General features: G+C 30.4%; 1 protein-coding gene across 1 annotated transcript in view; it reads left to right on the forward strand.

Moving 5' to 3' along the window:
* Positions 1–16449, forward strand: part of LOC140437699 (protein amalgam-like) — an 889271-nt gene that overhangs the window by 612140 nt on the left and 260682 nt on the right. The window contains exon 5 of the mRNA XM_072527401.1: positions 15140–15310. Coding sequence (XP_072383502.1) covers positions 15140–15310 — 171 coding nt within the window. The remainder of the gene's footprint in view (positions 1–15139; positions 15311–16449) is intronic.

Below are 16449 nucleotides of genomic sequence, written 5' to 3' on the forward strand. Positions count from 1 at the left end.
TAATATTACGCAGCCAGGACCTTTGAACAGTTTAGAAATAGACCAGTTAAATTATTAAAATGTATTTCATATAAAATGAGATCTCTTCTATCTGAAAATATATTCTTTGAACAGTCAGAAGAAGCAGATTTTTGTCAATTTTTAAGAGAATAGACAGATTCTGCACTAATTTGTTTATTAAATAATAATTCAATTTCATCCTTTTGTCTGTATTCCAACAACAAAACTATTAGTTTCTAAAGGGTAAACGTCCAATTTTACTGGCTTATAAAAAACCAAAAATATGAGTCACTAGCTACAATTGTGGTACTTTACTGTACATACAGATTGCATAAAGTATGTTTTTGTTATCATATAAATACAAAAAGATCTTAAATAAGAAATTGTTATTAATTTTTACATTAATAATGTACATTTTAAGCATGAAAGTAAAAAATTTAAATTCACAAACAAGTATCAAGTGTTTTTCGTGTTTATCTTGTAACCTAAAATAACATGCGAGGTTGTGGCATCAAAGTTCGATAAAAAGGTCCTAATTACACAAGTTCGTGCATAGTTCGAGACACAACGCTCTGTTGTATTCGGGCCAGTGCAACTAACTTCCTAATAATACCCGGCTTAGCAGTTGATTTGGGTGTTTAGAACTCTACGCCACATCTTAATGAGATGTATTCGATGCATTTATCTTTAGCGTTCGAGCGTTAAGGAAGCGATATTATTGCAGTTTCAGCAACAGCAGCGGTTTGGCGCTATACAGTATTCCTCAATAACGAATTAGAATCATGTATATAAGTTTCTTGTTTTATCCTTTATTTACCATGACCGTGAAATATTCCCGTTAATTTTAGATTTTTGTATTATTATTATAGTTCATCCAGAGAAGAAAGCTGTAAATAAATATGGACACTAAAGCAATTAAAACGAAAAAAATAAAACTGTTACTTTAAATAGCAATTGCAATAATAAACAGTGCTTGAAACAAAATACAAAAACAGTGCTTGGAAAAAATAAAAAACACAAGACACGAGTAAGATTAGAAAGACAACTGTATTAGAAACAAGTGGTTGATGATGTATTTAAATTACAGGGAACTATATACTATCCTCTTCCTTATTCTTTGAGCCCTTGTTAGGGTGTGGTGACACTCTAAATACTATTAGTTTGCTGTCTCCATTGGCTGCCATTCTGTGCCATATGGGCAGCGTTATGTAGAGATTTTCCCATCAGAGTCTTTATTTGGACCAATGTAATATAAAATAAATATAATATAAAGAGACGGCTATTTACAGATGCTCTAAACGTGAAAATAAGTCTTTCCTGTCTTGGGAAGCAACGTCAACATGGCTTCGTATGGACGCAACTAGCGACATCTGATTATAAATCCGTAAACTAATTTTCGAAACCAAATTCAGATTTCTGCTGTAATCTGTGCCTTCTAGGAATTGCAAGGCATCATCATGATCATCATGAAGGCCTCGACCTTCTCAAGCTTTCTACGCCATTCTATTCTGTCCCTTGCTTGCATTTTCCAGTTGCCGACTCCGATCTTCTCGGCATCTTGTGTTATCCCGTCCATCCACCTTAGCTTTGGTCTACCCCGTCTTCTCATTCCTACGGGTTGCGCTGTTAGAATCTTTTTTATCATGTTTGACTCAGGGGCCCGGGCTACATGTCCTGCCCACTGCAGGCGGTTTCGCTTAATTATAGTGGTAATATCTTTACCACCAAACGTATGCTTGTAGATATTCTGCAGTTCAAAGTTATATCTACGCCTCCATACTCCGTTCTCACAGACCGCTCCGAATATCTTGCGTAGCACCTTTCTTTCAAAAATGGATAGAGCGGATTCATCTGTTTTCGTTAGCGTCCATGCCTCTGATCCATATGTGAGAACGGGGACTATCAGTGTTCTATACAGCCTTATACGAGTTTTTTGAGACAGACGTTTGTTAGCTAAGTACTTTGATAGACCATGATAACACCTGTTTGCAATTATTATTCGCCTTTTTATTTCCTCAGATGTGTTATTATTGGGGTTAACCGATGTCCCTAGATATATGAACTCTTTGACTGCTTCGAAGTTTTGGTCATTGATGATTAAATTTGTGTCAACATTTCCAGCTCTTGTGTTTGTGTTAGTCGCCATGAATTTGATTTTATTTTGATTTATCTGTAACCCCATTCGTTCTGCTGCTGCTACTAGCTCGGTTAGGATTTCCGCAGTTCTCGCCCTAGTTCTTGTTATAATGTCCACGTCGTCTGCATATGCTAGAATATTCCATAAGGAATTGCAAGGCAAAAAAGACATTAATACAGATGTTATTAGAGACATGGGGAATCTAAAATTGCATTCCACAACATATCTCCTTAACTAAGCAAAAATTCTTAGCAAATTGGTTTCTAGTAGTCATAAAGAGTAAACCGGAATAAAAAGGAAAAAGACAGTTAGACAGAAATATAATATAATATAATATAATAAGATAATAATAAAGGTAATATAAAAATACATATGAATCAGAGAGCCCAAAAGGGCGGCAAACACTCCGCCAGGAGTGAAAAAGCCATGATGATGATAAAAATACTGGTAAAACTTTTTAATGCAAAATATGACACTGAAGTGATTCCCGTACACTAGCTAAAGTCCATCTTTGTTACAATACCCAAAAAACACAATGCTAAAAAATACTTAGAGTATCGAATAATTAGCCTAATGAGCCAAACTCTTAAGATTTATTTATCTTCACAATAGAATTACACTTAGCACTTTTTGCGCTAAATACTTTATTACAAAATGCCATGATCAAAGAAAAGATGTAGTTGCATGCTTCGTGGACTTCAAAAGGGCATTTGATAAAGTGCAGCATGTAAGATTAATGCAGATCCTAAAAAATATAGGAACAGATGACACAGATACTCGTGTGAATATAAATCTGTACTGGAATTAAACTGCTATCCTAAAAAATGGAGACAATCACAGCTATGAAATCTCCATACAACGAAGAGTCAGACAAGGTTGTATTTTGTTTACAACATCGTTTTATGTTTACTTGGACCAACTTAATAAAAGGTACTTAAGAGACAGCCATATGGAAACAAAATCAACGGGGAACTACTTAATGTAATTAGATACTCGGACGATACAGTAATTCTGTCAGAAAATATTTCCCAAATGTCAGAAGGTCTCCAAATTTTTCTTGAATGTATTCACGAAGTAGGAGAGGAAATGGGTATTAAAATAAATTCAAACAAAACCAAATCTTTAGTCTTTAGTCGTAATATGCAGAACTCTAATTAAATGGAGTCTAAGTTGAAAAGGTTAAAAAAAATACATACACTTGGATGCAAAATCAACCTAACACTAGAGTATATTAATTAATGCATGTTCTATTGGATTTAAGTCTGCATTCCTTGGGGGCCATGATAATAAACGGATTTCAACTTCATCTAAGTAATCGCGTGTTATTCTTGCGATGTGCCGACGAGCATTATCTTGCATTAGACGAAAGTTTCCTCTAACAAATGGAGCAAAGGACACTATATTATCGTCCAAATTTTGCTAAATGTACCACTGAGCGTTTAAATTACCCCCTTGAATTGTAACAAGTTCTGTATGAGCCTCTAGGGAAATGCCTGCCACACCATTATATTCCCCTCCACCCCTCCACCCCTCCACCAAATTGAATTATCGGAATAAAACAACATTGCTGATAATGTTCACCAGCTCTTCTCCATATCCTAGGCCGCCCATCTGATGAGTATCTCTTAAATCTTGATTCATCCGTGAAAAGCACGGAATCATCATCAACGCAAAGGAAAAAAAGAACAATTTATCGTTGGGACAAACACAAAGACTTGATGTAGTGAAAACAATTAAGGAGATTCCAAAACCAAGCGGAGAGTGAAAAACACAGATATAACCCTAGAAGAACATAGCTGTCAATTAGAAGAACAAAATTAAGAAAAATCAAATGTTTGAAATAATCAGATGGAATGGAAGTCTTGGGAAGAGAGGAGAGGAAGACCACAAATGTGATGGGCAGATGACATTAAAAAATTTTTCGATGCGAAATTAACGCGTGCATAAATAAACAAAGAAAAATGTAAGAATTTAGGGGAAATTTACGTCTAATATTGAGCAAATGGGGGCGATATAGATAAACAGATAAATTTTCAAATACCTTAATATTCTAAATTGGCTCAGGGTCTTTAAGATAACTTTCGAATTAATAAAATAAGTATTGAAGTTACATACACATTGTATTTTATCTTTTTATCTTCTTTGTATCTTACGATAGTATATCCAGCTTTTTTTCCAAGCAAATATCTTAATATTTTAAAAACACTGTAATAAATATGAACCCAATTAAACTTTATCTGCAAAAAACTAGCACTATCTACTCATTTATATGGATCGGATGCAGTTCGATGATATAGGATATGGATTTTTGACCTCATATATAAATACACTATTTATTTATATCCATTGTTATGATGTGTTTTTTGTTTGAATGATGAGCAATGAGTATTTTTAATAATATAGGGTTTTTATCGCGGTTCTCAAAGAATTAGCTTGTAAGTACTTTTTTAAATTATCTTTATTATAACTATTATGAAACACACATATATATCTAACTTAGCCAATGTAAATTTAAAATAAACTATCTTTAAATTGATGTTCTTATAAAACTAATTAAATTCTATAGACAATGTTAAATTTAAACAAACTATCTTCAAAATTGAAATTTTTATAACACTAACTAAATTATATTAACAAAATTTTGTACCTTTCTTTCACTGAATGTCTAAATGAACTGTTTTCTACTATATGGATTCTAATCACCACTGAATGTCTTCGTACTTCGGTTATCCTTGTTTTTGTGAAATTTCTTTTTCCAATTATCAGCTTCTACCAATTTAAGATATATTTTTCTTCACCAGCATTTATACACCACCAACCAAACCAGCAAACAGCATTTATATTTATTCTTCTTTTCAATATACCAATATCCAATTATTATAAGTTGATTTATACTAATCTCCAACCACAATATAATTTAATTTCTTCCAATATACTTTTATAATCTTCAATAATTATTTGTGTATAATTATAAATGTGCATTAATTATATGCATAATTTTTAATCTTCATTTAACTCACTATATTAAACAATTTGACTATTTGTACCTGATTCTCTGACTCCAAATAATCTTTCATATTTCTTACTAAACTTTTTTGACTGACTTCTTGAAAATTCTGAACAATTTACTTCACTAAATGTGTCTAATAACTTTCATAATAAACTGGCCTGACTTCTGACTAAAAACTTCCAAAAACTTCTTAAAACTCTTCTGACTGCACTATCTAAAACTTTTCTGACTAAAAACTTTCAAAAACTGCCAAAAACTTGCTTGACTTCAGACTAAAAACTCTAAAAACTGCCCTCTTGAATCCAAATCACGGGTATTTATATCTTTTTGATATTCTAGAACCATCTCGTAATAGATCATGTTCCAATTTGTTCTATCAAATACTTGTCTGAATTTTCTGGAACAAACCATTTCGCAAACATGGCCATCTCCGGAGATCCAGAGAATTCCATTCTTTTCTATTAATAATTTTGTTTACATTTAGGCTTTTCAGATCAGAATATATAATTAAATTAGTAACTTAACATTCTAGTTTAATAAAATACACATTCCAAACAATATATTATAACCCCACTTTATATTCCCTTATGATTAATTTCTATCTGTCAAATTACTCCGAGAGTATTTTTGGTTGCCTATGCACATGGCTCACTTATATATATTTACAATATTAAAATACAACTTTTTACAATTATTATATGCTAATTTCTTAAAATGCCCTCACATAAATATATTTTTATAAAATTCTCTAGTATATAACTTATTTAAAATAATCAAATACTTTTTTATATCTAATATTATGTAGTATATAACTTATAAATTATTTTCTATAAACCCCAATCGTCACAATACCCCAAAAATAATATTTAAAATAAATAATTTACTTATTATTTTTTTAAATATTAATTTTCTCATACCTTATTAAATTTAATAAATCAATTTTTTTTTTTTTTTTTTTTAATGTGTTAAATACATCCCTGTTCGCTGTCTATATCAAAGCAGAGAACAACGGAGCACAGTTCGGCTATTCTATGGTCAAACTGTCATGTCAAATGGGGCAATGGATGCGATATCAGAGAATAAAATATAACCTTAATTAAAATATAATGGATATTGTGTTCTGTTTATTTATAGACAAAATCTAGGAATTATTTCCATTCAACAGGCTTTCATCCATATGAATTGGTAAGTTTTACACTTTTTATAAAGACATTTACACAATCAATTCTGTATCTAACCCCAAATTATGATTTTTAGGGTACCAAACAATTTCCATATGTACAAAATTCAACAAGTATGATGTCAAATTTATTCACAACAAAGAAATCTACCATCTATCTATGAAATGGATCTATCAGTAAGTTTTTTTAAATTCTTTTCTTTGTTTAGTTGACATATTGGGCATTGGTTAATAATTTCTTTTGCTATACTTATGTCATTCTTTGCAAAATAATTGTCCCTAAATAGCATCCATAACTTTCTTGAACCAATATGCATATAATTGTTATGTAAATTTTTCAATATTTTCTTTGCTAAAGTTCTAGTTATTACATATACTTCTATGCCATTTATTATTTTATAATATACCCCATCTTTCCTAAGGACTTTTTGTTTTTCACTCAAATTGATCTGATCTCTTATAATTTCTTCTTTAGAATATAATCCTGTACTTTCTACTAATTGATTTAATCCAATTTTTATTGTGCGCTGCCCTTTTTGTGGTGTATTTTCTAACCTTGATAAAGCATCTGCCACTATATTGGATTTTCCAGAAATGTATTTGATTTCAAAGCAGTATTCACTAAGTATTAGACTCCACCGATGTATTCTACTGTTTCCATATTTGTTATTTAATATAGACGTTAAAGCTTGGTGATCTGTTTCTATTGTAAATTCATTACCCAACAAATAAAATCTTAATTTTGTGACACAGTGTATTATACTTGCTAGTTCTAATTCTGAAACTGAGTAACCCTTTTCATGTGGCTTTGTGATTCTTGAAATGAATTGTATTGGGTATTCGACCCCATCATGTATTTGTAATAATACCCCTGATAATCTCTCTATTGATGCATCTGTTCTTAGTATGAATGGCTGTGTATAGTCAGGATAGTATATTTTCAAATTTGACAGAAAAATGTTTTTAATTTCTTGGAATGCTAGTTCTCTTCTCTGATCCCATCTCCATTTTACACCTTTTCTCAGTAGTTCAAGTAATGGAATTTCTTTTATACTTAGATCTGGTATCATCCTTTTATAATAATTAATTATTCCAATAAATCCTCTTAAAGTTCTTAAATTGTGTGGTGTTTTATATTCCTGAATGACTTGTGTCCGTTCTGGATCCATTTCGATTCCCTTAGTGTTAAGTTTATAACCTAGATATATGACTTCTTTTTGAAAAAATGTACATTTTTCTTGATTTATTTTTAGTCCAACTTTGTCTAATCTATTTATTATAATTTTTAGGTGTTTCTCATGATCTTCAGCTGTTTTAGAAAAAATTAATATATCATCAATGTAGTGAATTACAAAATGTTCATATTGATCCAAAATATCATGAAGACATCTACATAGAGCACTGCAAGATGATTGAAGTCCAAATGGTACTACTTTGAATTGATATACTACTCCATCTATCTGAAATCCTGTATACTGTCTACTTTTTCTTTCTAGAGGTATTAACCAGAAACTATGCTGTAAATCGATTTTAGTGAAAAATGACATTCCTGTAATTCTTCCTAGTATTCCATCTATACTCATTGGTGCTTCAAATTGCTTTTCAGTAATCTTGTTAATATTCCTTGCATCCAAACATAACCTGATTTCACCTGATCTTTTTCGTACTACTACTATGGGGTTAATAAAACGTGTGTCTGCCTTCTCAATGATCCCATCTTCTAACATATTATTAATTGTTTTGTTTACTTCTTCTCTGTATTTATATGGTATTGGGTATGATTTTGTTTTAAAATCTTTTTCTTCTTTAACTTTTATACTATGGATATAATTTTGTGCAATTCTATTTTCTTTATTGACAAGTCCCTTGTGTTGCTGCAATATGGAAATGACTATCGATTTATATTCTTCAGGGCAATTTAAAACTTTCATTATATCTTCTTCTTTACAAATAAAATTATTCTTCATTATGTACTCATTATTCCTTGCTTCCAATTTTACGCACTCCGCCTCGTAGGCATCCATCTGCTTAAAATTTCCATTCCTTAAATATTCACTACAATAATTATTCTTTACATTCTTCTGGGACATTTCCCTATCATCGAAATACATCTCTTCTTCATAAACATCATTATTTTCTTTTAATAATATCCTATCAACTCTTATTCCTTCTTCTACCTCATCTTTCTGCATAAATTTAATTATTTGCCCTTCCAAAGTTACCATTTTTTCTTCAAAATCTATCTTTACTTTCTTCTTTTCCAATTCATCATTTCCCATTATTATATCAACACATAAATCCTTGACAATAAATCCTTGCATATTAATTTCTTTATTAAGAATATTAATTTTAAAATTGGCTAGTTTATCAATTTCACCCAACTTCTTATTATTTGCACCAATAATTTTAATTTTTGGAATCTTTATTATATCTGATAGTTTTAATGTATTAAAAATAAAATTCTCCGAGACTAAAGTACTTTCTGAACCAGTATCTATCATAATCTTAATCATTTTATTTTTGGCCAAAGCATTTATATAAATTAAATTAATAGATTCAATAATTTTCTCTTCATCTAAAGAAATAAATTCAGAAGGTTTTTCATAATAGCAATGGCCTAACTTGTAATTCAGAAAGTTTACTGCACAAAATTTTGATTATTAGAATTGTCAGATTGTATCTGACCACTTGGATCTGATGTCCTATGTCTTTCCCTACTATGACTTCTACTCACATTTTCCTGCCTTGTAGTACTTCGTTCCCTGTCTTCGCAGCTCCTATTCCTTCGAACACAATTTAGCTGTCTGTTATAGTTAGGTCGTTCTGTATTTCTTCTATTGTTAAAATCTTGTCTATTATTATTAGTACTGTTATTAAAATGTTGTCTATTATAACTAGTATTGTTATTACAATTTTGTCTAATTTGATTACTGTTATTATTATTAAAATTTTGTAAATTATTACCATACCTAGTATTATTGTTATATGATTGTCTATATTGTTGATTATCATTTTTTTTATATTGAAAGTTATTGTTGTTTTTTCTGTTGTTATTATTACTTGTCATATTGCCTCTTTGTATTCTTTGAATAAAATTAATAAAACTATCTATTGTTTGAATATTTTGTACAGTTACGGTTTGCACAACATCAGCATCAAAATGTCTAGATACATTTAAGACTGTTTCATCCTCTCTAAGTGGTGGTTCTAAATATTTTGCAACTGTTATCAATTTCAATGCATAATCTACCATATTTGATTTTAAATTTTGATTATACTTTCCAAAATATAGAATTTCTCTAAACTTTGCTTGCTCTAATTCACCCCAATAATAATTTAAAAATTTATTTTCAAATGTTTGAAAGTTATCTAAATCATTTTCAATACTAGCAAACCAAGTTGCTGCATTGTCATTTAATGTCACTCTAATATAATCTTTAATATCATTAATATTATTCACAAATCTTAATTTATGTTTTAAACTATTTATGTATACTCTAGGATGCAAATTTTTTATATTACCAGAGAATTTAATCCCAGTCTCATTTGTTAAATTTAAGTAAGGTCTCCCTATGTCTCTCATTTGTGAAATATCATCTATTCTCTGTTCCACATTTCTTATTTGATTACTATTTATTTGGATATTTTGTTGTATATCGTCTAATTTTTCTTCTGTGTTTCTCCTGTCTTCGTTAATTTTTTCTTCTAAGTTACATTTCTGTAACTCTATTTTCTGTTCTATATCTATTTTATTATCTTGAATAATCCTCTTTACTTCTGTCCTCTCATTGTCTATCCTTTTCTTGTAGTCATTCCGTATACTTTTTATTTCATTTGCAACTTTTTTCTCTGCAGCTTCAAGTTTTTTATCCATTTGTTTTTCCATTTGTTTTACAATTTTATTATTATTATCTTCTATTTTCTTTTCTAATTTTCTATAATTCTCTTCCAATTTCTGTTCCATTTTTTTTATGTCCTCTTTGACTTATTTTGAATTCTCTTCCATTTTTTTCGTATTCTCTTCCATTTTCTTGTTCATCTGCATCATTAATGACATCAAAGCTGCCATATTGACATTTTCCTCTCTTTCTGGATTCATTTCTGCAGTATCTTGTGGAACTTGATCTAAACTCTCCTCTTGTATAGGTTGTGTTTCTACTTCCACATCTTCTTCATTCTTTTTGCTTTTTGTACTTTTCTTTCCTTGAGATATTTTGAGACTTTACTTGTTCAAATATAATTAAAAATAAAATCTATAATTTTTTCTTTCTACTGATAATTAATTTAATTATATGAGAGCACTTATCTTCCCAAACTAATTCTTTTAAATAGAGAGCCACCGCGTTGGGTGCCAAATTGTTATGATGTGTTTTTTGTTTGAATGATGAGCAATGAGTATTTTTAATAATATAGGGTTTTTATCGCGGTTCTCAAAGAATTAGCTTGTAAGTACTTTTTTAAATTATCTTTATTATAACTATTATGAAACACACATATATATCTAACTTAGCCAATGTAAATTTAAAATAAACTATCTTTAAATTGATGTTCTTATAAAACTAATTAAATTCTATAGACAATGTTAAATTTAAACAAACTATCTTCAAAATTGAAATTTTTATAACACTAACTAAATTATATTAACAAAATTTTGTACCTTTCTTTCACTGAATGTCTAAATGAACTGTTTTCTACTATATGGATTCTAATCACCACTGAATGTCTTCGTACTTCGGTTATCCTTGTTTTTGTGAAATTTCTTTTTCCAATTATCAGCTTCTACCAATTTAAGATATATTTTTCTTCACCAGCATTTATACACCACCAACCAAACCAGCAAACAGCATTTATATTTATTCTTCTTTTCAATATACCAATATCCAATTATTATAAGTTGATTTATACTAATCTCCAACCACAATATAATTTAATTTCTTCCAATATACTTTTATAATCTTCAATAATTATTTGTGTATAATTATAAATGTGCATTAATTATATGCATAATTTTTAATCTTCATTTAACTCACTATATTAAACAATTTGACTATTTGTACCTGATTCTCTGACTCCAAATAATCTTTCATATTTCTTACTAAACTTTTTTGACTGACTTCTTGAAAATTCTGAACAATTTACTTCACTAAATGTGTCTAATAACTTTCATAATAAACTGGCCTGACTTCTGACTAAAAACTTCCAAAAACTTCTTAAAACTCTTCTGACTGCACTATCTAAAACTTTTCTGACTAAAAACTTTCAAAAACTGCCAAAAACTTGCTTGACTTCAGACTAAAAACTCTAAAAACTGCCCTCTTGAATCCAAATCACGGGTATTTATATCTTTTTGATATTCTAGAACCATCTCGTAATAGATCATGTTCCAATTTGTTCTATCAAATACTTGTCTGAATTTTCTGGAACAAACCATTTCGCAAACATGGCCATCTCCGGAGATCCAGAGAATTCCATTCTTTTCTATTAATAATTTTGTTTACATTTAGGCTTTTCAGATCAGAATATATAATTAAATTAGTAACTTAACATTCTAGTTTAATAAAATACACATTCCAAACAATATATTATAACCCCACTTTATATTCCCTTATGATTAATTTCTATCTGTCAAATTACTCCGAGAGTATTTTTGGTTGCCTATGCACATGGCTCACTTATATATATTTACAATATTAAAATACAACTTTTTACAATTATTATATGCTAATTTCTTAAAATGCCCTCACATAAATATATTTTTATAAAATTCTCTAGTATATAACTTATAAATTATTTTCTATAAACCCCAATCGTCACACCATACTAAGTTTCAAGACGTACGTCCTTTCTAATGAGAATTATTTTTAATTTTAGTGCTCTTTAGCCTATTGACCGCACATAATTTTTTTTATGTTTTTCTTTACACTACAACAATATTTCCCCAACTGTTTTGGATCGTTTATAGTCAACACCCCATGTTTACGCCACTATCTGTTTTAAGTTTAATTCATGCATTTTTCCGATGCGGCAACGTACCAGCGTATGCAGATATATTATGCCATATGTGAAGATAAGAAGAGTCACTAAAAGGGTCTCAAGATGACAGCACACAAAATACGAACGATATCGGTGATCCAGTAAGTGCGACGCGAAGCATAATATTATATACATTAGCGGGCAGACGTCAACCGTCTTATTATCATGGATTTATTTTTTTTTGTGGCATAGACTTTCGTCATTCAGCCAGTCTCGAAAGGTTATAATATATTCCTTAAAAAAGTATAAACAGATAAGTACAGATTATTTCTCTCAGACAAATGCACAGCGATATCCCTAAAACGAAATATACGAATAATTAATAGAAGAACACGTCGAAGGAAAATACAAGGACACTCGCTTCTCGTCTAGGGGTCCGTCAAGACATTTATTTTAACAGACAAACAATACTGGTCCACGGATAAGGTATTGTTACATATATATCATGTATTTATATCTTATTGTGTTAATTCAAATAAAGTCTATTTTCACACGGAGTTTCACTATTTACCAGCGGCACATTCTAAGTGCAAATCAAGTATTGGGGTATTGGCGAGCAAAGTGTAAACTTTGCCTCCGATGCTTTGTTGTTAATAGAGGTCCCGTGACGGGAGCCACGGAGTTATTCTGGACCTTAATCCATATTCATTTAAGCGGCTTCGAACGGTATAAAGAAACTGTGTTTCTATGGACATCATTAAATCGTTGAACAAGTACTGGTGCTGATAATGTACAATCGCGTAACGCTTGTAACCTAAGAAAACGATATTCAACTTGACTTGTGGTTCTTCGTACTTCGAGAAATTCCTAAAGCATTTGCGGTGTAATGAATGCTTCGCCCATCACCCTGTAAAGCGACAGTTTATGCTACTTCTTCTGGTGCCAAATTTTTTTTAATGCAAATTTTAAACGGGAGACAATACAAAAACCTACAGCCGAACTTATTGTGGTACAGGTACAGTACCACAATAAACTCGAATTAATACTATGCCAATAATTCGCATTAACAACAAAACGCGTGTGTAAAAGTCTTGTTGTTTGCACAAAACATCCAAACAGGTTCAAACAAGAAAAAAACGTGATTGCTGTGATATGTGAAATTATGAATATAATTTTAGTGTATGAGGACTGTATTACATAGGGCTGGTTCAAATAAATTAGGATATGTAGTAAAGGGTTAGATAGACGATGGCAAATCAAGTTCATACAAAGTCTTACTAATACTGCTGCTACACAGACACTCGCGGTATTTACAGGCTTTCACTTGAGTTTATTCTTCGTACGGGGAAACTGTCTTTACCGGTTTCTCTACACGTGTTTAGTGGTACTAACACTGAGATCAGGAGATAAAGCACATTTGCGTCTGTATACGATTTAAAAGAGGATTTGCGGTCTTTTTCGCGTAACTATCAGCGGGAGAGAGAGAATGTCAATTGTTAGTGGCAGTCAACAATAGTCAGTATACGCCTGTTGCTAACGATAGTCAACAAGAGGAAGAGAGCGTACGTCTGTTGCTAACGATAGTCAACAGGGAAGAGATTACATCTGTCGCTGGGTCTGTATTTCTAATGGACTGGAGTTCAGACTTCAGACTATGTATCGATTAATGGATTTGGTAATAGGTCCTGCTTTGGACCCATTTTGTCAATACTATCTTGATGACTTTCTTGTCATTACTCCTGATTTCGAAACTCATATCTCTGTATTGCAGCAGTTGTTTCAGCGTTTAAAAGACGCAAATTTGACTATTAATTTGGATAAATGGGCGGATAATTCTGATATGGCACGTAAAAAAGTCTTCTTCTTAACGTGGCATGTGAGACACCCAAATCACCCCAAACATTTAAAACTGTTTATCTCAGAATCAAACGAAATCCAAAAAATATCTTTGTATGACAGTTTTTATGCCCACTCGTATAAAGCTACCCTTCTTTCAAAATCATTCTGTCAATTCTTGATGTTGCCGGATGTATTGTGGGTACATGTGGTTGTCTTGAGAGAATTTTCTGACTAGATCCGAAACTAATGTTTTGTTCTCTTGAAATATTTGGAGAGTTTTATAAAATGCTTAGTATTGGTAAAACATTTAGTCCGGTTTCTTCTATTTTGACCGTTTTTGGTTTTTACATTGTTTTAAATTTAAATTTGACATTTATAAAAGAAATTGTCGACAAACAATTTCTATATTAAATTTAATTCATGAAATAATCCTTTTTCCGCTACAATTTAAATTAAATTTAACACTGTTAAGTGTATTACAAATTAAACTACTACAATCATTTAAAAACTATGACTAGAAGAGCTCGTTGCTTTTAAACCATTTTTCAATCAGACAGGACGTTGAAGTTGATATGATTTTCATTGAAATTTGGTTATATAAATACGCTGTATATACAAAACAAAATTGATAATATTGTAACGAGGAAGTAAAGAGGATTTTAAATTTAAAATAAAGTACAGTTTCGTTAAAAAACATAATCTTTCATGCTATAGTGTTGTGGAAGACACTGTAGATTTGAAACGAATTTTAAAATGATATGTGTTGTAAATAACTTATTTTTTGTATGAGATACTGATAACTCTCTAATAACTGAGAACTGATTTGCACAAAAAGTATTTAGAAAAATGTTTAAATAATTAATTGCTTTTAAACCACAAAAAATGTTTAAAATGAATTGAGATGACAATTAAGTAATTCGGTATACTTACCAACAATACTCCATTGATGTGATCTCGCTCTGTGTAAATGCAATTGACTTATCCCAAATTATTCTTTCAGTTCCCCCCGATATTCTTAATGAGGACACCAGCGGTGACATGTCAATTTCCGAAGGCGACAACACGACATTAGTGTGTAAAGCTGCGGGGCATCCAACTCCAAGAATAACGTGGAGGAGAGAGGACGGTCATCCGATTCTGATTCGTAGAAATTTAAGGGAATATAACAAAGGTTAGTATCGTTCAAGTATTTAATATTTCGGATTTTTATTATATTCCATAGCATACTTGATGAATCGTAATTAAATCAAATAATGATTAACACAATCCCTACAATTCGGAAAAAGTTTTTTATATATATTAGCTTTAATATTTAGAAAATTTTTTAAAAATCTCATAAAGTATACCGCACACATCTTACGAAAAATGTTATGTCACTCAAATGTAATAAAATTTATATGAATAGATTCGTCTCGAAATTACAATCATTTTATATCATTGCGCCAACTCTGAATTTTGATTAATAACGGCGTAAATTGTACTTGAATTTTATAAAAATCACATTGTTGTTGAAGTCCATAAAAATTTTATACAGATAACAACATTGTTTTGTTGACCATAGGAATTAAGATTTATTGCAATCCCATATCTAGAGTATATTTATTATAATGCTCTAAAACAAATTTTTTGGTTATTTTAGCCTTAATAGCAATATAAATAAATAAGTAAGTAAATAAGTAATATACTTTATTGTCACTGAAAATTGTACAAATTTTATGGACAGAGCTTATAACAATAAGACGAGAAAGAAGAAAAAAAATCAGAATAAGAATCGTTTGTAGTTTTAAATAAAAAAAAATAAAATTCTTCCAAACTTAAACATGTACTAGAACTAATGGAAGAAAGACGTAAAATGAATAATAATGCACAAAAATACAGAGAGGTTGATAAGAATATAAAGCAAAGAATAAAAAAGGCCAAAGAATTATGGATTGAAGAACAATGTGTAGAAATGGAAAACTATGAAAGAAAATATGACACATTCAAAGTACATAAAAAATTAAAAGAAATTACAGGAACTTAAAGAACACATCAAATAAGTTTGCTTAGGAACAAAGACGGAAAGATTATTATGGATTTAACAGAAAAAATTAATAGATGAAGTGAAGTAAGAGAATTGTTTGAGGCCAACAGAAATAACATTGTTAAGGTAAATGGTGAAACGGGACCTGAAATCCTAAAATGTGAAGTAGAAGCGGCACTTAGAAATTCCAGAACTGCAAAGGCAAATGGACCTGATGAGGTTCCTACTGAATTGCTAAAGCTCTTAAATGATGACTCAATAGATATAATATTGCACTTATTTAACTT

This window comes from Diabrotica undecimpunctata, chromosome 1 (assembly GCF_040954645.1).
Source record: "Diabrotica undecimpunctata isolate CICGRU chromosome 1, icDiaUnde3, whole genome shotgun sequence".
NCBI lineage: Eukaryota > Metazoa > Arthropoda > Insecta > Coleoptera > Chrysomelidae > Diabrotica > Diabrotica undecimpunctata.